This window comes from Amia ocellicauda, chromosome 6, assembly GCF_036373705.1.
Source record: "Amia ocellicauda isolate fAmiCal2 chromosome 6, fAmiCal2.hap1, whole genome shotgun sequence".
Lineage (NCBI taxonomy): Eukaryota > Metazoa > Chordata > Actinopteri > Amiiformes > Amiidae > Amia > Amia ocellicauda.
In genome coordinates, this window is record NC_089855.1 from 10,950,269 (window position 1) to 10,977,926 (window position 27,658).

A 27,658-nucleotide genomic window follows, 5' to 3' on the forward strand; every position below is an offset into this window, starting at 1 on the left:
ATAATTATTATTATTTACTGTTACTGGGTTGATTGCAAGCTTGATAATGAGAATATTAATGATCCTTAAGTCTTAATTTGATACGGCAGAACCCAATTCACTTTTTTTATCACCTTTTTAACACAAATCTGGAAGCAATTCTGTGTCTATTTTTCTTGGTAGAAGTCCAAACCATTTTTTTATGTTTTTTGGAACACTCTGTTTAATTTAATATGCGAAATTGCAAGTTTAAGATAGCCGTGAACATTTTGGGGATTTATGAATATTGAAAGAAAACAGTTAAATGTGATTCAGTGACTTAGGACTAAAGACTTAGGATTCAATGTGGGTGGCCAAAGGATCAGGGAGATATCCTTCTGCTGAATTTATTTATTTACATAACGAACTAGCTTTTTAATAAAACAACTATAATAAGTAATCTGTTGTATTCGTATTGCATTTCAACATAAAGCCTTTTTGCAGTGTTTATTTCATATAGTTTTCACTCCACTTGAATAACACTTATATCAGTTTGAGAAGAACAAAACAGCAGCCCTCTGTTATGTACAGTGGGGGAAAATAAGTATTTGATCCCCTGCTGATTTTGTATGTTTGCCCACTGACAAAGAAATGATCAGTCTATAATTTTAATGGTAGGTGTATTTTAACAGTGAGAGACAGAATAACAACAAAAAAATCCAGAAAAATGCATTTCAAAAGAGTTATAAATTGATTTGAATGTTAATGAGGGAAATAAGTATTTGACCCCTTCAACTTAGTACTTGGTGGCAAAACCCTTGTTGGCAATCACAGAGGTCAGACGTTTCTTGTAGTTGGCCACCAGGTTTGCACACATCTCAGGAGGGATTTTGTCCCACTCCTCTTTGCAGATCCTCTCCAAGTCATTAAGGTTTCGAGGCTGACGTTTGGCAACTCGAACCTTCAGCTCCCTCCACAGATTTTCTATAGGATTAAGGTCTGGAGACTGCCTAGGCCACTCCAGGACCTTAATGTGCTTCTTCTTGAGCCACTCCTTTGTTGCCTTGGCTGTGTGTTTTGGGTCATTGTCATGCTGGAATACCCATCCACGACTCATTTTCAATGCCCTGGCTGAGGGAAGGAGGTTCTCACCCAAGATTTGACGGTACATGGCCCCGTCCATCGTCCCTTTGATGCGGTGCAGTTGTCCTGTCCCCTTAGCAGAAAAACACCCCCAAAGCATAATGTTTCCACCTCCATGTTTGACGGTGGGGATGGTGTTCTTGGGGTCATTCCTCCTCCTCCAAACACGGCGAGTTGAGTCGATGCCAAAGAGCTTGATTTTGGTCTCATCTGACCACAACACTTTCACCCAGTTCTCCTCTGAATCATTCAGATGTTCATTGGCAAACTTCAGGCGGGCCTGTACATGTGCTTTCTTGAGCAGGGGGACCTTGCGGGCGCTGCAGGATTTCAGTCCTTCATGGCGTAGTGTGTTACCAATTGTTATCTTGGTGACTATGGTCCCAGCTGCCTTGAGATCATTAACAAGATCCTCCCATGTAGTTCTGGGCTGATTCCTCACCGTTCTCATGATCATTGAAACTCCACGAGGTTAGATCTTGCATGGAGCCCCAGACCGAGGGAGACTGACAGTTATTTTGTGTTTCTTCCGTTTGTGAATAATCGCACCAACGGTTGTCACCTTCTCACCAAGCTGCTTGGCGATGGTCTTGTAGCCCATTCCAGCCTTGTGTAGGTCTACAATCTTGTCCCTGACATCCTTGGACAGCTCTTTGGTCTTGGCCATGGTGGAGAGTTTGGAATCTGATTGATTGATTGCTTCTGTGGACAGGTGTCTTTTATACAGGTAACGAGCTGAGATTAGGAGCACTCCCTTTAAGAGAGTGCTCCTAATCTCAGCTCGTTACCTGTATAAAAGACACCTGGGAGCCAGAATCGTGCTGATTGATAGGGTATCAAATACTTACTTCCCTCATTAACATGCAAATCAATTTATAACTTTTTTGAAATGCATTTTTCTGGATTTTTTTGCTGTTATTCTGTCTCTCACTGTTAAAATACACCTACCATTAAAATTATAGACTGATCATTTCTTTGTCAGTGGGCAAACGTATAAAATCAGCAGGGGATCAAATACTTTTTTCCCTCACTGTACATCAGTATATATTACACAGGAATGTACTGATAAATGTTCACTTTGAGGTGAACAATTTGTTGCCATTTTTGCTACATTGAACTGGGCTAAGAGAGAGATTCTCAGCAAAATAAATTTTGTTTAATCTTTCTTCTGCTCACCAAACCCATCACCCTCCCTCTCCTCAAATTCAGCTCCAATCCCATCACTGCCTTTGATCTTGGTATTATTGCTCCTTTGAATCTAGCCTAATTTCAGACTTAAACTATCGATTAGTCAACCCCGTCACCCTCTTAATGATTTGAGTTCAGTTTTCCAAAGGAAGTGCCAAGCAAATGTAGATTAACAGAATTAACGTCTGTTACTTTTCTGGCAGAGTTAATGTTTATTTTCAAAAATAGAATCGAGATCAATCACCCTAGAACTACACTGCCAAGGCATGGCACCTGTTAACGAACGTCATTAATTATAAATGTCATCTTAGAGGATGCTTCTATGATGAAATTTGCTGTTTACCTTGAAAATCACTAACCAATTATAGCCAAGTGGGGAAACCTTAGCCTCCTGTTTTTTACAAGATCAGAAACGTCTTCACATCTGTTGGTAAATCCCTCTGTTTTAAAAAGCTCATTACTTCATTCACTGGGATTCATTGGGTTAAGGGGTTGTCCTACTGGCAGGGCAAGGGAATCAGCAAAGATGTTCTTTTATTATGAAATAATGTATGTATGTATGTATGTATATATATATATATATATATATATATATATATGTATATATGTATATGTGTATATATATATATATATATGTATATATATATGTATATGTATATGTATATATATATATATATATATATATATATATATATATATATATATATGTATATGTATATATATATATATATATATACACCTACCATTAAAATTATAGACTGATCATTTCTTTGTCAGTGGGCAAACGTACAAAATCAGCAGGGGATCAAATACTTTTTCCCCCTACTGTATATATATTGTTGTTTTCAGCTCGGCTACTCCGTTGACTAGCCAGCTGTGTCTTATGTTGGTTTCAGTGGGTCTGTGGACCCACTCCTATTGGATCAGGGGCCACTGCCATGATAATGCGCGGAGGCCGCACAAGTTACTTGATTGCCTGCGCCAGATATTGTGCAAGTAGATTACGGCCTCGCTCCTAGTTGCATTAGTAGAGCTATTGTAAGCGGAGGGTGTAAGAGTTAACCTCTGTAGCCCAACTTTGTATATGCTGATTCTAGACAGTTGTGACTGTAGCGTGACTGCGGTCCTCGCTCCTGGGTGGCTCAGGTGTGGCCCTACAAGGCCCCTGAGATTACTGTCTGGAGTTGTGTTGCCGAGGTCTCCTAGCAGTACACCTCGGGGCAGGCTCCCTTATCAGCTCGCTGCCTCCTCCCTTGCGACAGCTTGGTTATACAATAACCCCTCCCCCTTGGGCGGTGCTTCCGACTGCGTATGCAACCCCGGTTATCTGAAAAAGGAAGCGCCGCCCAAGGGTTGCAAGATCGCGTGGGAGTCGTGGCTCCCAGCAAAACAGGATGAACCTGCGCAGACGTCACGTTTTATAGAACAGGAAGTGGGAAGGGACCTGTTCTGAGTGACGAGCGCAGGGGCCAATGGCAGCTTTGATACTGACGTTTTTCTATCAGGTTCACACGGCAGTGCGCAGAAACCCCCCCACCTTGGGCAGTGCTTCCTTTTTCAGATAACCAGGGTTGCCTATCCCTATCGTTCCTCAATAAGTCTTTTCGATATTGGTTGAATTATTTAAAGTCTTGCATGCAGTACAAAGCTGATCAAAATAATTCTCTTTGATTATCATGCTGATCAATTCAGTGGAAAATTTTGCTGGAGTACTGTAATTTAAATTTTAAATTCCCTGAGAAACCTCATTTACACATTGAATTTCTCAATTTCTCACACATATTTCTTACAAGAGCAGATTGGCATAACAAACACTACTTTCATATATATGGAAGTATATTAAGATTACTCATAATTGACACCTGTATCGTAACAAGTGTAAAGCAGAAGGCATTATTCTCTGAGCTGAAGTATACCTTGAATAACCATTTTAACAGATGTACACTCATTTACATTTCTTTTTGAGCACAGCTCTTTTGGTGTGCGGATTTCTGAAGCCTGATTATATTAAACTATTTCCCAAAAATAATCTCATTACTTTTCCAAATAGTCTTGGGAAATCTTATTACTGTTTCTCTTAACTCGTGCTCAAGATTAACACCTTAAAAAGAGTTGTAGTACATTTCTCAATTTCGTCAAGGAGATTTAACTCATTTATCTGAAGGAGCTTTGTTGTTCTGTGGTTTGTTTTGTGTCTTAATTGATAACCAGTCTCAATAAAGGGGCTGCTTTTTAGGGGTGGCTCCCTCCACAGATTTTCTATGGGATTAAGGTCTGGAGACTGGCTAGGCCACTCCAAGGCCTTAATGTGCTTCTTCTTGAGCCACTCCTTTGTTGCCTTGGCTGTGTGTTTTGGGTCATTGTCATGCTGGAATACCCATCCACGACCCATTTTCAATGCCCTGGCTGAGGGAAGGAGGTTCTCACCCAAGATTTGACGGTACATGGCCCCGTCCATCGTCCCTTTGATGCGGTGCAGTTGTCCTGTCCCCTTAGCAGAAAAACACCCCCAAAGCATAATGTTTCCACCTGCATGTTTGACGGTGGGGATGGTGTTCTTGGGGTCATTCCTCCTCCTCCAAACACGGCGAGTTGAGTTGATGCCAAAGAGCTTGATTTTGGTCTCATCTGACCACAACACTTTCACCCAGTTCTCCTCTGAATCATTCAGATGTTCATTGGCAAACTTCAGACGGGCCTGTACATGTGCTTTCTTGAGCAGGGGGACCTTGCGGGCGCTGCAGGATTTCAGTCCTTCACGGCGTAGTGTGTTACCAATTGTTTTCTTGGTGACTATGGTCCCAGCTGCCTTGAGAGCATTAACAAGATCCTCCCGTGTAGTTCTGGGCTGATTCCTCACCGTTCTCATGATCATTGAAACTCATGATCAGGTGAGATCTTGCATGGAGCCCCAGACCGAGGGAGACTGACAGTTATTTTGTGTTTCTTCCATTTGCGAATAATCGCACCAACGGTTGTCACCTTCTCACCAAGCTGCTTGGCGATGGTCTTGTAGCCCATTCCAGCCTTGTGTAGGTCTACAATCTTGTCCCTGACATCCTTGGACAGCTCTTTGGTCTTGGCCATGATGGAGAGTTTGGAATCTGATTGATTGATTGCTTCTGTGGACAGGTGTCTTTTATACAGGTAACGAGCTGAGATTAGGAGCACTCCCTTTAAGAGAGTGCTCCTAATCTCAGCTCGTTACCTGTATAAAAGACACCTGGGAGCCAGAAATCTTGCTGATTGATAGGGGATCAAATACTTATTTCCCTCATTAACATGCAAATCAATTTATAACTTTTTTGAAATGCGTTTTTCTGGATTTTTTTGCTGTTATTCTGTCTCTCACTGTTAAAATACACCTACCATTAAAATTATAGACTGATCATTTCTTTGTCAGTGGGCAAATGTACAAAATCATCAGGGGATCAAATAATTTTTTCCCTCACTGTACATGTACAATTACTTTATAATAAGTATGTATAAGGAAAATCATCAAAATTAAAAATCATTCACATTATATATATATATATATATATATAATAATATGTATGCAAATAATACTGTTGTACAGATACTAATTACATACTGTAATATACAGAAGATAATGATCTTTAGTTTTTACAGCAGTATAATGAACTAATTGTTTTAAATGGTGCACTCCAAAAGTCAGAGAGAACCCAATATATATTCACTCTTTCCGACACCTTTCAAACACAGCTGCAGCTTTATTATTTGTCAGTAGAAGACGGTTTGCTGGGGATTACTGATTTTGAGGGATGAGATGAATGAATGTTCTATTACTTTAATTCAATACAGTTTAATCCTGCATACATAACACTTTTCATTTTACTTCATCAAAACGTTTAAAAGCACTCTGTCTAGTGTTCAGAAGTTTTAGATGTCTGCTAGTTGGAACATTTTCTGAATGTTTCCATTTTAGGAGGGATGGGAAAAACTTATCTGGACAGAGTTTCTGTAAACATAAGCACTTATTTTAAGAATTTGGATCTTCAGAACATATTTGTTTTAAGACAAGTTAGAAGAAGAATGATAATGTGCAGAAGTGAGGATGATGGGAAATAAATAAAAGCTTATTTTTCATTTGAAAATTATATACAATATAATTTGTATATAAATACAAAGGGGGTTTACTTTAATGGACTTTAATAAGTCAAAAGGTATACACAATCTGAATTTTAAATATGCTTTTTTTCAATGTTTCCTTTGAGTACTGATGCTTGTAGATAACACTGATGTTTTACTTTGTTGTTTTTATTGCATCAGCTATAAGAATTTAGATGGTTATGATGGAAAGTGTTTTCATATGTAATAGTTAGTTAATAGTTTTAAAGATTCTTTAGCTCAATTAATTGATTTGTCAAACACCTCAATGAATGCCAGTAATGATTTTGAAAGGGTTTTGTGTGTGTTTTCCAGTTTACTGTTTTATAGAAGCCGCTACAGAAAACATTGTACTCTAAAGATGCCATCTTAAGGCACACAAACCTTGTATCACAATGGTATGAAGCATGGGAACATTGAGATCTTCCATTGGTGCATGGAGACCAATGTGTGTCCTGAAATATATGAATTCCAACAAACAGATAACAGTCATCTTGATAGTTGTTGTTATTTATATAACAATTGTTATGGTTTTAAGTCTTTATATACTTGTTATGTTAAACAGATTCTTCCTTGAATATGTTTACTTATTTAATCTCTTAAATTCCATACCTTATCTTTTATCTTGAGTTGTTGTTAATTAGGTACAAAATTGTAAAAGTTACCGGAACCTCCTATCTATGTCTGATAGGACATGGAGGTTCTGGTATTTGCACAATTTGTCATGTGGTGTGTGAGCCAATCAATGCTCACAGCCTTCGTTTAGCTACAGGTCATGTGGTGTGAGAGCCAATCAATGATCACAACCTTAGCTACAGCTCCCTTGGGCACCTTGATTGCTTTTTTTCTTTGAGGCCTTTGTGTGAAAATAAACATAATGTTCCTAGTACAATAAATATGAAATAAGGCTTCCCCATATTTGATGTTGCACTAGGAACTCTAAAAAGTCATGCATCATTGCTGGGAGTCATGGATATGTCTATCTGTTTTTTAATATTCTTTCAAACCTGGCCCATGATTTCCAAATACAAAGAATTAACTTTGTGCGATCAAATGTATTTTCAAATATATTTATTTAAGTTTCATTTTAAAGTACACACTGCCGTTAAGGTTAATACAAACCTGTTGAATCGAAAAACTACGTGCAGTTGGCTCATGACTCGACTAATCTGTGGGTTATATTTACAGACTGTATGCCTCTCATAGGGCTTTATCTGGCCTCTTAAGGAAAGCAAACAAATTCACAAACAGAGATTAACTGGAGGAGGTGAGGAATGGACTCATTAAAATGCAAGATTTAATTAAACGTTAAATAAGATATCATTGCCTCTGAAAGAAAAATAGAAAGAGTATGCAAAAATTACAGCAATATATTTAAAATTAAAAAGGAATATGGAAACATACGATACTCCTTATAATTTGCCTAAATGTAATCGGAAGAATCAACTTCATAAACAACAGCAACAGAATAAAATTAAAACCTACTATGTAAAAGTTTAATTAATGACTTCCAGCCAGGTGTGGAAAGTCACACTGGTACTGGATACAATGAGGCACTGTAAAATATCCTGAGAATAAACAGCAGCAGGATGGTTGAGAAAATAGCTGTTTCCTGTCAACAATGATGGAAATAAGATCTATTTAACTTCTGCTTTTGATGTTAGTATTTGATATTAGCTGTAAATGGATTATTGCACAGGAGATTAATGTTCGTATGACAGAACTGTGGTACAACTACTTATTGTTGACCCAAGACATGAATATATTTATCTACACTTACCTTAAGAGAATCGTGCAATCAATAATGACCAGTAAATATTAAGAGGAGAAAGAAAATATAAATATTTGAACACTTGGTTTACAAAGAATGTGCCAGATGTGCCCCCATCACCATTAGGTGAACCTTAGCTAGTGTTGTAGCTCAGCAAACGTCTCCCATTCGCTCTACTGTGAATCTTTGCTCAGCCCTTCAAATACCCTCTAGAAACAGCAGTCTATTAAATACAGAGCAGTACGTTTGCTATGCTCGCTAAGTGACACGACCATCGCTGCTCTCAAAAACAGCCTCATCAGGCCGTCAACACCCACCTCTGCAGCTGTCACTGCTGGGAGACCATGGGTCCCCCTCTGTGCTATTCACCAGGTCACACGATAAGCCAGTGTCCTGTGATGTATCTTGATACAAGGATAGAAACAAAACACTACTGTGAGGCACATCCATTCGGCCATGCACCAGTTACTTAAGGTAATTGGCAGTGGTGAGTTAGTGAAAGCGAGATGGAAGCTACAGGACGCTCAGGCCCCAAACAGTACAAATGACTTATGAAACAGTATGAAAATGACTGACTCCTGACCTATTCTATGGTTTTATGCTCATTGGGTTTAATTTTAATTTTCCAAAGCATCTGTCTTCTAGGAATCTAACATCCCAGTGAAGAGCCAGCTCTCGGCATCCCTACCTCCCAATTCAAATAGTGTTTGGTGAGAGCTGTGTGCAACAGTGCTGGAGATTATTAATGTGAAGGGTTCATAAGATAAACTCTGCATTTATTTATTTGAATTGTATTTGTTTCTATGGTGTCAGGCTCCTATGGTTTTGGACAGATTTATAGTACAAATTAATCCCTGCCTCTTGAACACAGTTCACTCCAAATCTGCTGCTAAGATTAATTTAAGTGTGACATTTTACAGGGGTTACTTGTCTAATTTGTAATGTCAAGACCTAATTGCACTGCCACAGTATTTCTGGCAGTGTTCAGCTGGCTACACAAAAGTGCTCACCTTGCCAAATTCCTAAGCTTTTGCTGTTCCCACACTGTCACCGACTGCTGCTTTTTTTCATTGGTATATTAAGCAAATGAAAAATACATTCTTATGACTAACAGCTTACTTTAATGGCATGTATTGTATTGGACAGCTGTGGAAAAAAGGATATACAAGGTCAAGGGTGAACAAAAGTAAATTTAGCTGTGAATCTCTGGATGAGTACATCAGGGCTAACACTGATTATATATATATATATATATATATATATATATATATATATATATATATATATATATATATATATATATATACAAATCTTTATCTCTGCTGCCTTGTATTTTGTCACTCCTGTATGGCTCATAAAAATAAATAGTTGCATAAATGTATTGTTTTGCTATTCAGCTCCATTTGTTTCCAATTGTCAATGTTTGATTCAATATCAACTTCTGGGATATAATCCTGTGGAGGAGGAAAGAGAGAGTAGTCGTCTTCTACTGCCTCATCAAATGTACTTTTCAGTGGGAAATTTATTTAAGCTACCCTTGATGAATGTAGGCGACCTGCACTTCAACATTTGAAGTTTATGCAGCCTGAACCGCTTGGCATCAGTGTGAAAGGCAAAAATTGATCGTAAACTCTTGGTAGCTATGGCAGCTGTTCAGTAGGTACTCTGTGGAGTGTGAGCTAGAGGGAGCAGGTGCTGCTGGTGTATGTCAATACCTCGGTACAGTCTATTCAGCGTTTCAGGGTGTGTAATCTGTGCTGCGCTTGTGTTCGAGTAGTGTTAAAACCTCTGTTTTCAAAAGAGTCTCAGCTGTGTAAACCTGATATGACACCATGAGTCCTGGTCTTCTAGATCTAGCGTACAGACACGGATTGAACTGAATCTTTGTAGTCTTGAATGGAGAAGATTACTGGGTGATTTAATTCAGGTGTAGTTCTGTAAAGGCTGGACAAAAAGTCAACTCAGACAACCACTTCATGCTAAACAGATTGCAAATGTAAAGGTAGAAAAAGACGTGTGACGACTTGTAAGAAGTGTTGCAAAAGTGACTGAAGTGGCAGTTGGACAGTATGAAGGCAGTGTGCTGCTTTGTTGTGTCAACAAACTATAGACTATAGTAGAGCAGGTGCTGTGATGTAATGAGTTCTTATTTTCCATCCATGTTGACAAGATGACATCAGTGCTCATTCAATCTGTATTTACATTGTCAATGCCGCTGAGTAGAGGGGGTGGAGTTATTGAAGAATAATAGTAAATAGCTGAGGTTTAATATGTGTCTGTTTGTGTTGAGCAATAGTAGTGAGACATTGGGCAACTGGGACACTGGCTGGTGTTTACCTGGAATTGGAAAAAGGGGTGGGACTGGAGTAAAAAGCTTCCATCTCATACATGTCATTGAAAAAGCAAGATGGGTGTTAATAAACAACGTTTTGGTGCTTATCAGATGTTATTATGTGTTAGGTGTTCAGTCATTTCAAGTTTTTGACTTTACAGAAGAACGCCTCATTTTAAAAAGCGATTCAAGCCGATGTTCAAACCCACATTCATTCTCTTCTGTGCTGTTAGGGTGATGAATCTCCTTTGCCAATATTTAAATGCTCTTTGAGTTCTCAGGCATTAGGCTACACCTCGTTGTCTTGTCCACGACTCCTGTAGCCATGTCTGTAATTAGCAGGATTCGTACACAATGAGATGTGGAGGTCAGGCAGTGTACCCCGAGCACAGTGGTGTCTGCGCTAAAACTCCATAACTGTCACAGGCTATTATTGCCAACAAAAGCTGACAGTTCTTGTGTGCCGATCAGCTGTAGCCCTTCACAGGGCTCATTAAAACGAGATCTCGCTCGGTGGCTGTAGGTCATTTGTGGGTTACTAATGTAATTACAGAGAGACGCCCTTGGCCAGGGATTCCACAGTGCTATATCTGCGGCCAGCAGCTTTTTCATAATTTCCAGACCCCTTCCAAATTGATCATTATTAAAATGTCTTTATGTGCCAGTGTGTGGACAGAGTTGTTTGCTAGTTTTTATTGATTTATTGATTTAGTTATTTATTTAAATATAAGTGCATTTCTTAAAATTGATTGAAACCCCCTTGGAATATAGTATGTTTGTGCAAAACTTTATTTTATTTATTTGTTTAGTAAGGTTTAATTTAATTAATTTATATATTTGTGTGTGCTTATTTCAGGTGCCACCCTAACCAATTCTGTATCCTTTACCTGTGGAGGACATATTTGAATAAGGTGGCACTTTTTCCTCTGGCTTTTATCCCCCATTGGTGACCTTTGCGATTGACACATAAATAAAGAACATCCTTAATTCCCAGCCAGTCAATCAGTACGTCAGGCACAGTCAGTTTCAGAACTTTTGACTTCATGTGCATGAGAGTAGAAGGCATGGAAACAATAACTTGATTAAACTTAAATTTCTCATGATGGTTTTCTAAAAAAATTGTTTAAAATTTGGCAAATAATCATATGTCCCATTTGTAATATCCATCCATTTATCCATTTTCGAAACCGCTTATCTTGGCAAGGCTCCCATAAGTAATATATATATATTTTTTTTTATATATTTTTGTATGTATGAATTCACCCTGTTTATAAATCAGAGCTGAATGTCAGCTGAATACACTACATTCTGAAACTAAACACCTATAGTAATCCCTGAACAAGACAAATGTTTACATCACACCAGGGCATTCACGTCAAGGAAACATCAAAGCGGAAATATGTTACTTTTCTGGAATTTGTGTCTCTCCGTTATTTGGTAAACAGTCCATGTGTAGTTCTGTCAAACACAAGTGAGAGTGTGCTTCTATACCAGTTTAAATCGGTTGTGGCTTCTTGGAAAGTGACAGTGAAGTAGACTGTTGAAATGTGACGCCTTGCTTTGTTCCCTCGTCACGTGCTGCTGCTGTAGAATCGTGATACACCGCGGCTGCAGCATGAGGCGCGGTAAACTGTGCACAGGACCAAGTCAACCTCGTTAAGACTGCCTTCTCCAGCATTCGCTGTCGACAGGCGGTAACAATAGCTAGTGCATTCTTCACCTCATTTTTTTCCTTTTACTGCAAGAAGACCTGCACAGAATTTTTAGCAGCCTGATATGTGCCAGTCCATAATCGCTGCCTGTCTGTTCCTTTCCTGAGCTTGACTGATGTTAAGACAGTCATGCTCTGAGATTATAATGGCTTTCCTATGGCTTGCCCTCTGAGTCCACACTTACTATTCCAGTGAAAAGCACAAAGGCATGGGTTTCTTGTTATAATGGTCTTACAGACAGAAGCTGCTCTTGACCTGCACGCTCACTGCAGTGAAATGATCATGTTGCATCACGGCCAGCAGCCCATGTTTGCTATAGGAATCCGTGTCTGCATGCTACAGCTGGGATTTTTCTTTTTCTTTGAACAGGAGATCGCCCGGCACCTGCGCCCCAACACTCTGCGTGCGCTCTTTGGCAAAAACAAAATCCAGAACGCCGTACACTGCACAGACCTGCCCGAAGACGGCATTTTGGAGGTAATTTCGAGTGTTTTCATGAATGTATACAAACATAAGACCTTACAGTTGGCTTCTGCCCACGGCTGCCTCAGAAAGTGCTGGTGACCTCACTATCCTCAAACATTTTCAAGATGATCTTTTACACATCTTTCACACGTCTAAAGAGCCTTATATTACATAACAGTATTTAGGACCAAAAACACTTACATCTATATATTGCTTATTTGAATGTGTAGCTTTCCTTTATTAAGTACATTTCAACTTCTCAGTGACTGGTGCCAGTTGCCTGTACAATCCCTGTACATTATAGAAATGATTTGGAGTCGTTTATGTACATGACACTGAATCATAACTTTTGATTTGACAGAAAATAATTTGCTGGATTTTGTTATGTTAATACTATATATGCAATCATATGTATGTTTTTGTATATTCCTTCATTGTTTTGGTATTTTCATAATGGCCTGCAGTCTCTGTCATCAAGATCAAATATAAAATATGAAAAACAAATACATCATGGCATGCTTCGTTACAAATACAAGTTATTCCTCATCCCTGATTCAGATTTCTTTAGCCGCACCAGAGAGCCCTTAGTGCCGGTCATGAATGTGCCGTTTAACAGTGACTGGCCCGATGTCATCACTCCTGACTCAATCTACAGGATCAAAGTGAAATTTCGATTTAGTTTTGAGTGGCTCTGACCCAATGGAATATCATCGTTGTCACAAACTTTTGATCATTTCCTCCAGCCCGTCACTGTGCTAGTATCTGTTAATCATTAGCCACCAACGGACTGAAGGGCACAACTCCAGAACAAAGAGTACAACTGTGCGTCTGCAGAACGCGAGACACGAGATCCCCAGCTTCAGATTTCACACGCTTGTATCATTTCCATGGTGCTGGAATGTAGAACAATTACTTGCACTGAAATAAGGGGCACATCCTGGATCGAGGGGGAAATATTCATCACTGATTATCCCCCCCCATTAAAGCAGAATCGTAGGTTTACAGACATCCGGGTCTTGAACCACAGAGTGAGTTACATTTCAACTTTGTCTGGATCTGGAAGCTGGCAGCAGTGTGACGTCACCGCACTCTGGAGAACATTGCAGAGTAGTGAATGGTTGTGCAAAATAGTGCCTTGAACTTTAGTTTCCTCCTTTATTATTATTTTTGATCTTGGCATGATCCACTGCAATTCAGTTTCTCATTACAAATAGATGTATAAACCACATCTGTTAAACAAATCTGTTGCTTGTAAATCTAGATAAAAGGGCTCTCTGCCCATTGAGCGCAGCATATAAACCCTCAGCGCTTATGCTTTGTCTTTTTGTTCACAGGTACAATACTTTTTCAAGATTCTGGATGGGTGAAAAGCTCCAGCACACACTCCATTATTATCATCTTTGTATTTAAATAAAGACAACGACAATACGCAAATAGTTTCTCCATTTTATTTTTTGACGTTTTAACCAGTTTAAATAAATGACAAGAGTACAGGGACTCCTGACAAGTGTATTGATGTTCAACATTGACTTTTGCACTTTTAACACCAACAAAACATCCTAACATGGGGTACTGCATTGCTTCAGATAAGATTTCTACTAATCTTCAACCAGTGACTTTGGTATTTTATTTTTACATTACACTTTTTTCCTGCAGAAAAATAAAATTGTATAACTGCATAAATATAAAATTCTTCCACCATGAAAAATGGCTAAAACATTCGTTAGAAAGATGCATCACACTATGTGATGCCCCCAGCAACCAAATAAAATGAAAAATCGCACTGATCAAACGCCGCTACCCACATGGGCGACGGATTAACACAGGCCAAACATACAGATCTACATCATACAGAAGCATAAAAGGAAGTAAGTAAAAGCTTCAATGTGTAATAAACCCTTCATCCCACATTTAAGTGATGCAAAAGAAATTAAATTTATCCTCCCACAATCAACGACTCAAAAGACACACAAAAGAAGGTAAAGAACTCCACGGAGTGCAGTCATTTTCTCACACGCGGACCGGAAAAGATCAGAGCGTACCATGCCAGTATTTTCAGTTAGTAAGTATACATTTATATATATACACCTTGGACCGCTAAAGCCTGCTCACATATGAAAATACAGGAAATTACAACATGGCTTGGGAAGGACCATTGTATGCGACTACAGTACTGTACACTCCAAAAATAGATTTAAACCACACAAGGCAGCAATACTTAGGGGACAGAAACACTGCTCGCTACATATCAGTAGTGGAATTATAATTTACAGTAATAAATGAACATGTCCCATGGCTCAAGGAATATTCTCATTTACAGTAGAATAAATACTTCACGCTATTGCTACTCTTTTGTCCGTCATTTACATTCTAACCCTAGATATATGCAGAAAAGCTAGTGTAAAGCGTATAGATTAAGTGTAGGTCCCGTATGTTATGACAGTTTGTTCAAGATTAGTTATGTTTTTTTTTTTTCGTTTTTCGTTTTTTTTTGTTGTTGGTTTGAAATGGAGCAGAGAAAAGTGTGCTTGCAGTCGCCGCAGTCATCAGCTAAGGACGATTTTCACATCAAATCGTCCCTGGAAGCGGTCCTTTTCGCTGTAGTTAATGTTGTCTCCGTAAGCCTTGCACTCAATACGCGTCTCAGTGTTCGTGAGGTTGGCAAACTGGATGGCCACGAGCGGCTGCAGGTACTGGGGGTGCAGCAGCCTCCCGTAGTAGGGGTAGTATTGCAAAGGGAAGGCTCCATTGAAGCCGTAGTAGTTAATCTGGCCGATTTTGTCTTGATCCTCTTCTCTCTGTGGGGGGAGAGCAGATATGAGGAACACTGCGCAATGCAAGCCTTTACAACCGAAATAAAACACTGATTTAGACAAACGCTGCACATAATAAAAGGTGGCGAGCAGGATCACCTTGGCGGCACAGAAGATCGGGATGGTGTAAGGCTGGATTTTGTCGTGGAACTCCACTGGGATGCTCTCGTTGCTGCTTGGAGGCTGGGAAGAGAGAGGTTCAAGGGTCAGTAATGATGTGCTCATCGCAGAGCTCTGGGCTGATAATACGGGATATTGACCGAAGTAACTGAGGAGTCCGGCTCAATTACATCTCCACTGTTGCAGCACATGGTAAAGATGGGAAATTGGTCTAGCCAGAAGGCAAATAAGCAGCATCTCTATCACATTAAAACCATTAAATACATTGAAATGGTTCAATACCGTTAACATCTCCCACAAAATTGATCATGGCATCATAACCTGCTGAAGATTTTAAATATTGTTCTGTACCATGTTAAAAAGCTCAACAATGTTCAGCTCACCCTTGGTCTGAAGTTCACAATCCTGTTGAGCTTGACGATGAAGCAGGGCTTGCCCTCCTTGTAGCCGAACGTGTCATCAGTCAGACCGGAGCAGTTTCCCAGCCAAGCCCTCTTGAAACGACAGGCCTTTTTGGTTCCTTGCTCAGCATCCAGGTCTCCCCGGTTAATATAATCAGCTGGTTTATCTGGGGAAAGAAAATAATCCCAATAAATATCATGCAGTATTTTAAGCTTCGTAAACATAAATATTACACACACACAATTTAATGCATTAGTCTTCTGAAAGTGACCTGTATTTACCTATAAGCAATTAAGTGAATCAAATCAACTGAAATATATTTTCACAATATGCATTTATGTAATGCAACAAAGCTACATTCAGGAAAACTATACAACATATGGAGATTATATGAAATGGATATGATTTTCTTTATTATAAAAGCAAGAACCAATGAATTTTAGATTACATATCTGTTTAGAATAAGGGGAGTCAAAGAATTTCCCATTCATTCTTAATCTACATTAACTACCCTATTATCAATAAATAAGTGGAAATAAATAATTGTACCCAATGATTCACAAATATTTGAATGATCCTAGCAATCCTACAACCATCTGAAACAAAACCCAAGATGGACCATTCAAAGTGTCTGCTTAGTACAGCTTCCTTGAATGTCCTTTACAAGCTTCGAGTGGTCCCAACACCACCACCACCCTCCAAATAAAAACCCATGCAAGCCTCAGAAATATGTCCACAAAACCGTAGTGGGATGCGTTGTCCTCAGTCACTTTAAAGCAGTTCTGCCAAAAGCGAACTTTGACATAAACCCTCTCTACTAAGCACACAAATGTAGCCATCGTACGGTACAAGCCTGGTGCCTTTGAAAACCCTGATGAGCACTCTCCTCTAAATTCTGGACTGGTCTGATTAGAACTTATTTGTTGTGGTACTGAAGCTTGATAGAACTAAACCCTTTAATGTTAACCCTGTTCATTTCAGTGCCAGTTATTTAAATATAATGTGGTAAATCAGATAAAAATATGAACATTATGTTAAAGAACTGCAGCTGGGGCTTAACAAACAATGAACAGACCAAGATGGCTGCATAATCTAAATTGTGAAAAATCAATTTAACTTTTAATATTACTGCTGTACATCTAAACAGCACACACCTCACCTGTGCAGAAATAAAATGCTTTTATGTTTAATACTTAAAGAGAATAATACTACCTACAAAGATATACTTAACTTCTTGAAGCTCAAACAGCTCCCATCACAGTGCAGAAACTAAACGTTCCTGTGCTTTCCTTCGAAGGTCAAGTCTCACTTTGAGATGCGTATAGGCCTACATTTTGGATGGAAGCTTATATAGAGCTTAGCAGTCAAATGCATGCATGCTTTTTAAATGTCTATAGCATGGTGCAGCCAGATGAATGTAGTCCCCCATCATCTCAGTCAAGAACAATTTATGCATGTATTATATGGATTCCTGCTCCAATTTATTCCTTGTATTGGGATCCTGGAACACTCCGCTGTCCAAATAAAGCTTGGATTCACCCAATTCAAATTTGACTTGTAAAATACTTGCTATATATAGGCTTTCACCGTCAAACTGAAATCACATATAATTCCACACTAGACTGGGGTTTCTACTTTTTGCAGTTCAGTACAGAAATTGTAGTTTGTCGGCCCACGAGGGCCAGCTTCCAGACATCGTTGACAGTTAAGGATATAGCAGGACAACCAAATTTGGTCAACAGGTGGACTGTATCAAGCTGGTCTCCCAGCCGGCCTACATTCACACTTCAGTCTGAAGGCACACAATCCAGACCTGGGGAGATCACCCTTAGTGGTCTTTCCGTACAGTGATATTCTTACACTAAAAAGTACAGCCACACATTATTCCCAAAGTCTACTGTTTAGACTTCATCTTGACCCAATAAAGTTCCTATGTGGAACAGACAGTAGTGGACCATAATAAAACATAACAGCCCTTACCTCCACAGTCTACAAACTTCATGGGATCATTCTGTTTCAGGTCATCATACATTTCCAGGAATGCACGCATCGTCTTTATGTATTCCAGGTAAGTTTCTGGTTTAGTGGGGCTGAAGGTGATTTCAGTCTTTAAGGAGCGTGGTGTGTGTGTTAATCCTGAAAATAAACATACATGGAGAAGTGGTGATTTGAATGAAAAAGCATAAAACAGGATTGTTGTTTTTGTATTATTATTATTATTATTATTATTATTATTATTATTATTATTATTATTATTACAGCTAGAATGAATCTCCCTTATTTGAAGAAGTTACAGTAATTATTTTGCATGGAGAGGGGAAAGGATTTCACCCCCACCCAAATCAGATGAAATCCGTGACCCTTCACAAGATGCCCTCTGGCCCTCTCTTCCACAAACAGCTGTCGGTTGCCATGGCAGGCTACACATTTACAGCGGTGCCGGGCACTCGAAACAAAATCGATAACCATGTGTGGTCAGATTAGGTTAACAGTTGCTGCCAGAACCCATATCTAACACCGACACGCATTCAGAAAAGGGACAGGCGTATTGAGAATGGTAGTAATTTTCCACTCAATGGTCAATATGCAGGGAAAAGGCAAAGGGGAGAGGTGGGGAAAAAGGCTGTCCACACTCGTCTCAATGCGGTTATACCGGCTTCAGAGAGGGTCGGTTAAGAAATCCTTTTTCTAAACATAGCCGTGACGTAATTCACAGCAAGAGATTACCATGCAGTACGTGTTAAATAAGTAATCAGAAATCAGTTTGAAAGTACAACAAACTGGATTCCCTTACTGGTAGAAAATTCAAGATGTTGAACAAGTTAAAACTTTTCATCCTAATGGTTACTGTATCTGTTATACATTAGACAAATGATCAGTATCTGAGCAAATACGGCAATGCCTTGTAAAAAAAGGCCCATCACACTGTGGATTTATTAGCATTTTTTGTATGTGGAACCCATGGACTCCATTAAATAATTCACCAGGGAAAATATATATTTACATCAACAATTAATCAGTAAGCTTCTACAAATGCTATAACATTCCCTGTTCTGTAGGTTACAGCACACATTCCCAGACGAGTTTACAGCAGTCGTGTGCTATGGGCTGGGATTAAAATGAGAAAATGTTCAGAATACTCTCACATACAATCAGTTTAATACCATGATAATTCATAAGTAGGCCTGCATCTTGCTGGCAGGTTACAGAAAGAAGTAGGTTAACCAACAGGCTGTTAAAAAAAAAAAAAAAAAAAAAAAGAAAAACCCCAAGCATGGCTTAGCCTTTTTATTCCAGTCACAGCATGTGAAACACCCACAGTTCACGTGCTTTTCTGCACAATGGAAACTTTTAGCTGAATGTTTGGGGCGGGCCTTCGGCTGCGAGTGTCTGCCAGCTACTTCTTTTATCAAGTCACCAATGGAAACTCACTTCAGCACACACTAATCCACACCTACTTGTTTGGTTTCACTGGTAGGCTGACCTAGACAGTTTAACTACTTTGTAATAGGAAATGGCGGACAGGCAAACTACCCTGTAGCTAGAGAGCTGGCCCAGACAATGGAAGCTAAAAATACCAACAAGGCCGAAGCATGCACCGTGCAAATATCTTTTGGCACTGCCCTCTTACTACTAGGCTGTCCGAGACGTCTGGCATTAAAGCAAAAACAATTGACCAAGCAGCTCCGAAATTACCCAGGAGGATTAAGGAAGCAACACAAACAATACAAAGGTTGCTCTGTTACAGCGTGCCATCGCAATGTTAGGGTATATTGTCAAAAGTGTAGAATTGAGAACAGGGGCAGTAATGTTCAGACTGTACAATGCACTAGTTAGAGCTCATCTGGATACTGTGGACAGTTCTGGGCTCCACACTTCAAGAAAGATATCGCTGCTCTAGAGGCAGTTCAGAGGAGAGCAACCAGACTTATTCCAGGTCTGAAGGGAAAGTCCTACTGAGAGACTGAGGAACTGAACCTTCTCACCCTGGAACAGAGGAGACTACGTGGGGACTTGATCCAAGTCTTCAAAATCATGAAAGGCATCGACCACATCAAACCAGAGGAGCTTTTCCAGATCAGCAGGGACACACGCACCCGGGGATACAAATGGAAATTGGACTTCAAAGCATTCAAGACGGAAAACAGGAGACACTTCTTCACACGGAGAGGCGTCACAATCTGAACAAACTCCCCAGCAATGTGGCTGAAGAGACAATTTGGGAACATTTAATAATACTGGATAGTATCCTTGGATCACTTAGTTATAAATGGACACCAAATGAGCACAATTGGTCGAATGGCCTCCTCTCGATTTGTAAATTTAAGAACATAAGTTTACAAACAAGTTTATTAGGGCTGGAGTGTGCGTCTCTCTCTGTCTCAACCCCCCCTTTCATTTGAAATCATTCTGGGTCTTCCGAGAAGAGGAAGAGAGTATTCATCCCACACCAGACTCTTTGGAAGGCCTCATTATCGAGCATCATACAAGTTTTGCCTGTCCAATAAGAAGTTAAGTGATATTTTGGCCATTTTTAATTAAGTACATTAGTTAATTAACAAATTGTTTTGTTTGGATACTGGGATACACCAGGTTTCACTCAGCATGCAGAGCAGACTGTAGTGTGAGTGTGTAAGAGAAATTGAGCAAGTCTGCATGACAGAACAGTTTCAACTTCCTCAGTCGCCTTCTTACAGAACTGGCCGACTGAATTGTCAAACTGAGTTGGTTTTCTACCCAGCTAACTCTTCCCACAAAGTTACAGGATGGGAACTCAGGGAAGTGGACAAAATGGCTGCACGGCTCTGGATTTAGACAGCCATGGCATCTGGTCTGAAAGGCTTCAGGGAAGGGAGGGTTTGTCCATTAACACATTCTCTTTGACGAGAAGCATATTCAAAACAATAGATCCAATTGTGTTTTCAGACTAATTCTCACAACAAGCAGTTCTCTAGATCTAATGGAGCCTAATTCCCATCAGTCAAATCCACTATTGATCCACTGGACAAACGCATTGATCAAGGTTTTCATTAACATCTTAAACCATCCCACACGTGATAAAAACATGCTCAGGTCGAAAGGCTCAATAGCCCTCCAGGATGCCCACGTTTACAAATTCAGATTCAAAAAATGTCACGCAGAATCAAACAGGCAGGACTCTTGCTAACTTTCACCCCTGGATTTAAATGTACTATTGAGGGGGATTGCAAGTGTTCATAAAATTATCCATGAGCAACCTACATTTGATTCAGACTCTTGTCCTCAAAAATGATTCCCTGCAGTATCCACTAAACAGCGTGTACTTCGCCGAATGTGACTGAGCCAATTACAGTAGACCTTAAAACCCACAACTACCCACACTTCATGTCAAGATTCATGTCATGGCAGTTTTTAGTTTTTTTAAGCACATCCATTTTGCACAAAGTTCACAAAGCTCTTTTGCTAGTCATTAACTCTAGTCATTAACATGGGGGGGTGACAGATGATCTGTGTTGCAAGGTCTTTATAGATGAATGTATCTGAAGTATTTACCTGGGGGTGCAACTCTGTCCTGGTAAGTGGGTTTATAGTTACTGATGGTCAGGAGGAGAGCTTGAATGGTTCCAATGAAGATACCCGCCAAGCAGCCGTAGAAAATTAAGTAGAACAGGAGGATCTTGGCTAAAAAATAAAATGGGAAATACAAGGTTATTACATTCACTCACAATAGCAATTAGAATTTAGAATTAGCCTTTAAAAATATCCACAAAAGGACTTGACATCACCTGGCTTGTCTTGTGTCAGATGCACATTTCTTTCCTCTTTAATAACAAAGCATCCAAACTTCAAGAGCCATTGTTTCCTAATCTGCAGGAAACACATTTGCTGAATCATTGTTAATTCAGGATTTAGCCATGAAAAGCCTAATTGTTTTACCCACCGTCTACTGGTCTTTGAAAGCAAATCTGAAACAAGAGGTCTCAAAGTCAATTTTAAAAACTATACTAATTACAAAAATGTATTAATGAAAAAACAGAAGCACTCAAATACTAAAATGTTACACATTCTCAAACCAAGATAAGCATCCAACATCCAGTATAATGCTGGCTCATACAACAGGCGTCAACTTGTAGAACCAGAAATCGATCACAGTACTATGCCATGGGGCTCATTTTCCAGTACACCAATCAATACATCTGCACAAGATTAGGTGTAAACATTATTTTTTCCAAGGCAAAGCAGCTACAGAAGAATCCAAGTACCAAAAATGGGTAATAACTGCAGCCACCAGTGGTGAAAACATGTTCAATAACCCACCATGTCTCAATTCCCACACAGGGAAATTGGAAAGATAGGATTAAGACACTCAGGAACTCTTACTATGCATTTAATAAGATGAGCCTATTCTATAACCTTACAGCAAAAAAAAGCAACAAATGGTTAGGATTTATCTCACAAACGTGTGTTACTTTATCTAAGCTTTGCCGCAGCATTTCAAATTTACCTCTACAAATAATACAAGTTTAGTCACTTGCCAGAACACATACCAAAAACAAAGGACACAGCAATAACCCAATCTAAAACCTTTACTAAATCTGATAAACCATCAAGATGTTAAACGGACAAGAATTAAGCAGGAAAACCCATTAAGTCTATCTAAAGGATTATCCTTTGAGATCCCATTATTTGCAGTAGCACCAGGGTTAAAATTTGAAAGCTGTGTGACACCAGTGGCGACCAGATTTATGTCTCTTAATACATCGATTTATTTGTATTGTGCTGTGAGGGGAAGTTTAATGATTTAGCTGGGGGGTGCAGGGTTGGGGTGTAATGGTACGGCTTCAAAAAACACATTAAGCGAGCTGCTGATGAGTTAAAAAAAAATCAAATCAGAGCACTGCTAAAGCCAGGACATCACTGCTGACCGTACTTGCTTGTTGCCATGTTGAGCCACAACTCAGAGTAAAGGTCATCACTAAGACGTGGTATATAAATGTTGCCATTTTTCAAAAAGGAGATTATGAAATCAAGTCAAGCAAAAATCATAGAACAAATCTGCCAAATAAAAACTCTAAATATATTGTTTAGAATCAACGAGACACCTCTGTACTGGCTAATGGAAGCACAGACGAAGGTGTTACTGAATATTAAGCAGCGTGTGATTTGTGAATGCCAATGGCCAAGCTTTACACATCTTTTTTTTTTTGTATTGGGTGCATTCACTGCCGATGGCGTGACAGTTAACATGGGATCAAGGGCAGCAGAGCAAGAATAATTAATGGCAGAGCATGTCGCATTGTCTTGAATTGCAAGTATTAGGGGGGATTATTATAATATTTTTTAAAGTAGTCTCTCTGGCAGGAGGTATTTCGTCAACCTTTTGGATATTAAACTTCCACTCTGTCTGTTGTATTCAATCTTGGGTTTATTTCTGGGGGGGAGCAGCTTTTTTCCTCCCCTGACCACATCCTTCTTGTTGGCAAAGCTCCATTTGGAGTACCTCCAAAGGCCTGTACAATTTTAACTATACGCTTATTACATACATTAAATATTAATATCTATAAATTATTAATAGATTTATCTTATCAGAGAAATGTCAGGTAATTAAATGTAAGTTGATAATGATAAGTAAATTAATGATTAGTTTATTAATTTCAGTAAAACACTGTAGCAAAAACAAAAGGCCCCTTAACTTTGAATTGGCTACCAAATTTTTAAACCTAGAAGCCAAATGCTCCTGTGGATTTTGGCCAACGTTGAGGCCTGCGTGTCAATCTGATAATGTTGTTCTCAGACCGCAAGAAACACCAAACGTTCGCGAAGCAGACAGAAGAGCCTCTCAAACCTGAAATGGTGGGCGAGAGCCACAGGTGTGGCTCAGTTACACTTACGGACATGTCCCAGGGTGTCAATAATGCAGAGGGTTTTTAGTTTTTTTCCAGTGGAGGCTTGGCTCCCCCCTCTCCAGGCAAATTTACAATTTCTGTAACCCAACACCAATGTGAAGTCAAGTGGGAAACTTACATTTAACTGAAAACTGTCCATAACACAGAAGTGGGAAAAATAACTTATTCAATCTAAAAATCCAAACCTCCTTTTCATGCCACACACAAGCATGCAAGAGTTTTCCTTCACAGCAATGACACTATGAATTGGCCAGATCAGGTGTCCTGTCCACCCCAGCACTCTGCAGGAGCCCCTCCCACGCATTATAACAATAGCACCCAAGCCGAACTTTACTCCGGGGCTTGTTGACTGTAAAGCAGCCATCACAGCCAGCCTGCCTGCCTTTACACTCCCACACTATCAATAGCACGGAGAAGGACAAAGGGTCACGGCTACCTCTGCCTTTGATTGTCGGGTTCAGGCCCGGACAGCTGTGCAGGGGGTCAGCTCTGGGAGGAGGACACTTGTGGACTACTTTGCGTGGCATGAAACAAAAGAGGCGAGATGTTTGCGCCCAGAGAGAGAGAGAGAGAGAGCCATCACAGCGACCAGCGCGGCCCTGCGACATCCGCTGCCGGTTTCATTTTCATATTGATATCGCGCAACGTGCTCAAAGCTGCCCAGCTAGCTGTCAAAACTATTTCTTTTCAACGACTCCCGTTTCAAACACCCCCTGGTCACAAACCCCAGCCCACCGTGGGGGTCCCCAAGCGGATGGTTTTTCATTCAAAACCAGCATGGTTCATACTCTGAAGTCCCGACCATTTTGAGAAGCGCTGGTCCACGCTCACATGTCTGACAGCCGGATGCCTGACATCACTGGCATGAAAAGGCGGTTTTGGGGGTTTGCAATGGTGGAAAAACACCCAGCTGTGACTCTCTGGAGGCAATTCACGTTTTAAAAGGGGGGCTACACCTCCCCAGCCCCCCTCAAGATCAATGTTACAGGCCGTTCATACCGGGGGGGTCGTGCCAGTGTCTGCTGATGGGGAGAAGAACAAATGCTGCTAGACTACCACCCTCCAGCTGGGGGTCCTGTTGGTCTCGGTGGGGATCACACTAACGGGGGGCATTTCAAACTAAAGAAAAAGGACACCCTTGGGCTGACATTAAAGAATCAACAGGAAGGGGAAACTGTAGATGAACGCATTGCCATTGTGCCCGGCAGTGACATCAGATCCCCTCCACAGCAACTCTAGATGTACCATGGTGTCCTCTGGTGGGTCTAGATGAACGGGCCAGATCACCTTGACTAACCTTGGACTCTGATGCATTTTTAACCCCCTCTCTTACAGAGCTGGGGCTAGTGTGTCGGGGGCAACATAGCGCAGCACTCCTCCAAAATTACAACTCCTCTCTCACAATCAGCCAGCCTTCAATTACACAGATTCCCATCTCTTCAACCACAAGAGCTGGTTTCAACCCCCCATTATGGGAAAACTAAAGGACATCCAGTCAGTACAGTGAGAACTGGGTGCGACATTTTCCCACCCCAACACCAGCCCTCATCAAAACAAACGTCCTTCACAATGACCTTTTCCAGCCCGGAATACACCTCTGCACACATCAGGGACATGTACTTCAAAGCCAGATACTCAGGGGAGATTTATCTCCACATATATCACCCCATGCATCACTTGAAAATCAAATTAAAAAACACTATTTTACGCATTTAAATCACACACACACAAATCCCTCCTTTAACAGCTTGCTGGGCTTTAGCTTCTGTGCAACATCCCCTGCCCGCTCTACTGACACCTTAGACACACATACAACTCTTTTTCCCCCCACAGTTAGTTTTATTTTACATTAAAAAGACACAAAAACGGCTGCTCCCGGGCCAGCTCAAACAGGTGCCCGGCCCCTCGTGTGATGCCACCCGTGTCAGGAAGCGCAGACAGGAAACCCGAGTGGCAATGAGCAGCCTGGCACACAACACCGGCGCCAACACGGAGCCCATCCAGTAGTAGTAGTGAAAGAGTACTTACACCAGCTGGAGCCGGTACGTCCTAACAACTCCTTCTTCTCCGAATCCCAGATAAACTTCTTCCATCCACCTTCATTCTCTTTATTCGGCCCTGCCATCTTTCTTTCCTTTTCTTGAACTTGGTAGTTAAGTTCCTTTTGTGGCGGGTGGTGTCCTTTTTTTTGAGTTTTATGGTGGTGGTGGTCTCAGGTAGTCTGCCGTGTTGCAAACTCCCTTTTTCCCTCCCAATTCCAAAAAGGACAGAGTTGGACCCGGCTGGCGATAAAGTAGCTCAGACAATATATCGCTCTCGGCACCTGACTCCGCCCGCCGCTCTTGTAATAAGTTACCTTGAGCGGAGGGAGGACCCGGGCCGACCAATCACAGCGCGCCTTCTTGTGCGTAACGCCCCCGGGTCGACTGCGTCACTGAAGAGTCGTGGAGAATACGGGCTTGTGTGAGAGAGAGAGAGAGAGAGAGAGAAAAAAGAAATGTGTGTGTGTGAGAGAGAGAGAGAGGGAAAAAGTGTGTGTGTGTGTGAGAGAGAGAGAGAGAGAGAGAGAGAAAAGAAGTGTGTGTGTGTGTGAGAGAGAGAGAGAGAGAGAGAAAAAAGAAATGTGTGTGTGTGAGAGAGAGAGAGAGGGAAAAAGTGTGTGTGTGTGTGAGAGAGAGAGAGAGAGAGAGAGAAAAGAAGTGTGTGTGTGTGAGAGAGAGAGAGAGAGAGAGAGAGAAAAAAGAAATGTGTGTGTGTGAGAGAGAGAGAGAGGGAAAAAGTGTGTGTGTGTGTGTGTGAGAGAGAGAGAGAAAAAAAAGAAGTGTGTGTGTGTGTGTGAGAGAGAGAGAGAGAGAGAGAGAGAGAGAGAGAAAAAAAGAAGTGTGTGTGTGTGAGAGAGAGAGAGAGAGAGAGAGAGAGAGAGAGAGAGAAAGAAGTGTGTGTGAGAGAGAGAGAGGATTTCTCCTAGAGAAGTGTGTTACAGCCTCTGGAAACGAGATACAAGGTCATCATCAGACGTGTGTGTCTGTATGAGACAGAAAGGGAGGAAGACGGAGAGAGGGAGAGAGAGGGGGATTGTGCCGGAGAGGTGTGCACAGCCACTGGAAGTGAGACACAAGGTCACCCCAGACGTGTGTGTGGTCCTCCGGGTGCCCATTGTTTGTTACAGTGTAGCCGCGCCGCTGTACGTCACTGAGGAACACAACATGCGATCTGGTGTTCGTTTGCATGTTCACATTTATATGTAATGTCACGTATTTCAAATCTATTTACCATCTTCGCTGTGGGTATTAATCCGGAAGTCCCAATCCGACATAGAGGCAGCGCTGTCTCCCAAAACTGTGTCACATTATCCCTCCCATCCCCCGCTTTTTTCCTTCACTTTACTACTGCATGCTTGGAGCTGGTGGTTCTCAGTGAAAGCGAGTGTCGGTGTTTAAAGAGACAGTGCTGTCAGAGACGGGGATGTTTTGCTAAAAACTCAATGTGTGTTTTTGAATGGCAGCGCATGTGTGGCAGTCGTACGTTTTGGCATGTATTTGTGTTTGGAGCCGATCTACACGTGTCTCCGGGGACGAAACTGGATTTTTTTCCAGAGACTGTTTTCACTGTTTTGCAGCTCCAGGGCACCATCAAACGGTTAACGTGTGAACATGGGCTGGGATTAAATCACAGCTTTGACTCACCCGCTAACAGAAAACCACAGATCTGTACTCAGTTGCGGCTGCATTTTCAGTAAG

At 40.7% G+C, this 27,658-nt stretch overlaps 2 protein-coding genes across 4 annotated transcripts in view; one reads left to right on the forward strand and one right to left on the reverse strand.

Moving 5' to 3' along the window:
* nme7 (NME/NM23 family member 7) overlaps window positions 1-14,131 on the forward strand; it is a 68,457-nt gene extending 54,326 nt beyond the window's left edge. For all 3 annotated transcript variants that reach the window (XM_066706112.1, XM_066706109.1, XM_066706111.1), the window contains 2 exons: window positions 12,602-12,709; window positions 14,032-14,131. In XM_066706112.1, the coding sequence (XP_066562209.1) occupies window positions 12,602-12,709; window positions 14,032-14,064 (141 nt within the window). In that variant the 3' untranslated portion in view covers window positions 14,065-14,131. The remainder of the gene's footprint in view (window positions 1-12,601; window positions 12,710-14,031) is intronic.
* atp1b1a (ATPase Na+/K+ transporting subunit beta 1a) lies at window positions 14,132-26,237 on the reverse strand. Its single transcript, XM_066706115.1, has 6 exons — window positions 25,947-26,237; window positions 21,565-21,693; window positions 18,013-18,168; window positions 16,014-16,198; window positions 15,610-15,693; window positions 14,132-15,495 (listed from the first exon to the last, which is right to left on the reverse strand). The coding sequence occupies exons 1-6, from the start codon at window positions 26,041-26,043 to the stop codon at window positions 15,244-15,246; spliced, it is 903 nt and encodes a 300-aa protein (XP_066562212.1). The 5' UTR covers window positions 26,044-26,237; the 3' UTR covers window positions 14,132-15,243.
* Between the last annotated feature and the right edge of the window lie 1,421 nt (window positions 26,238-27,658).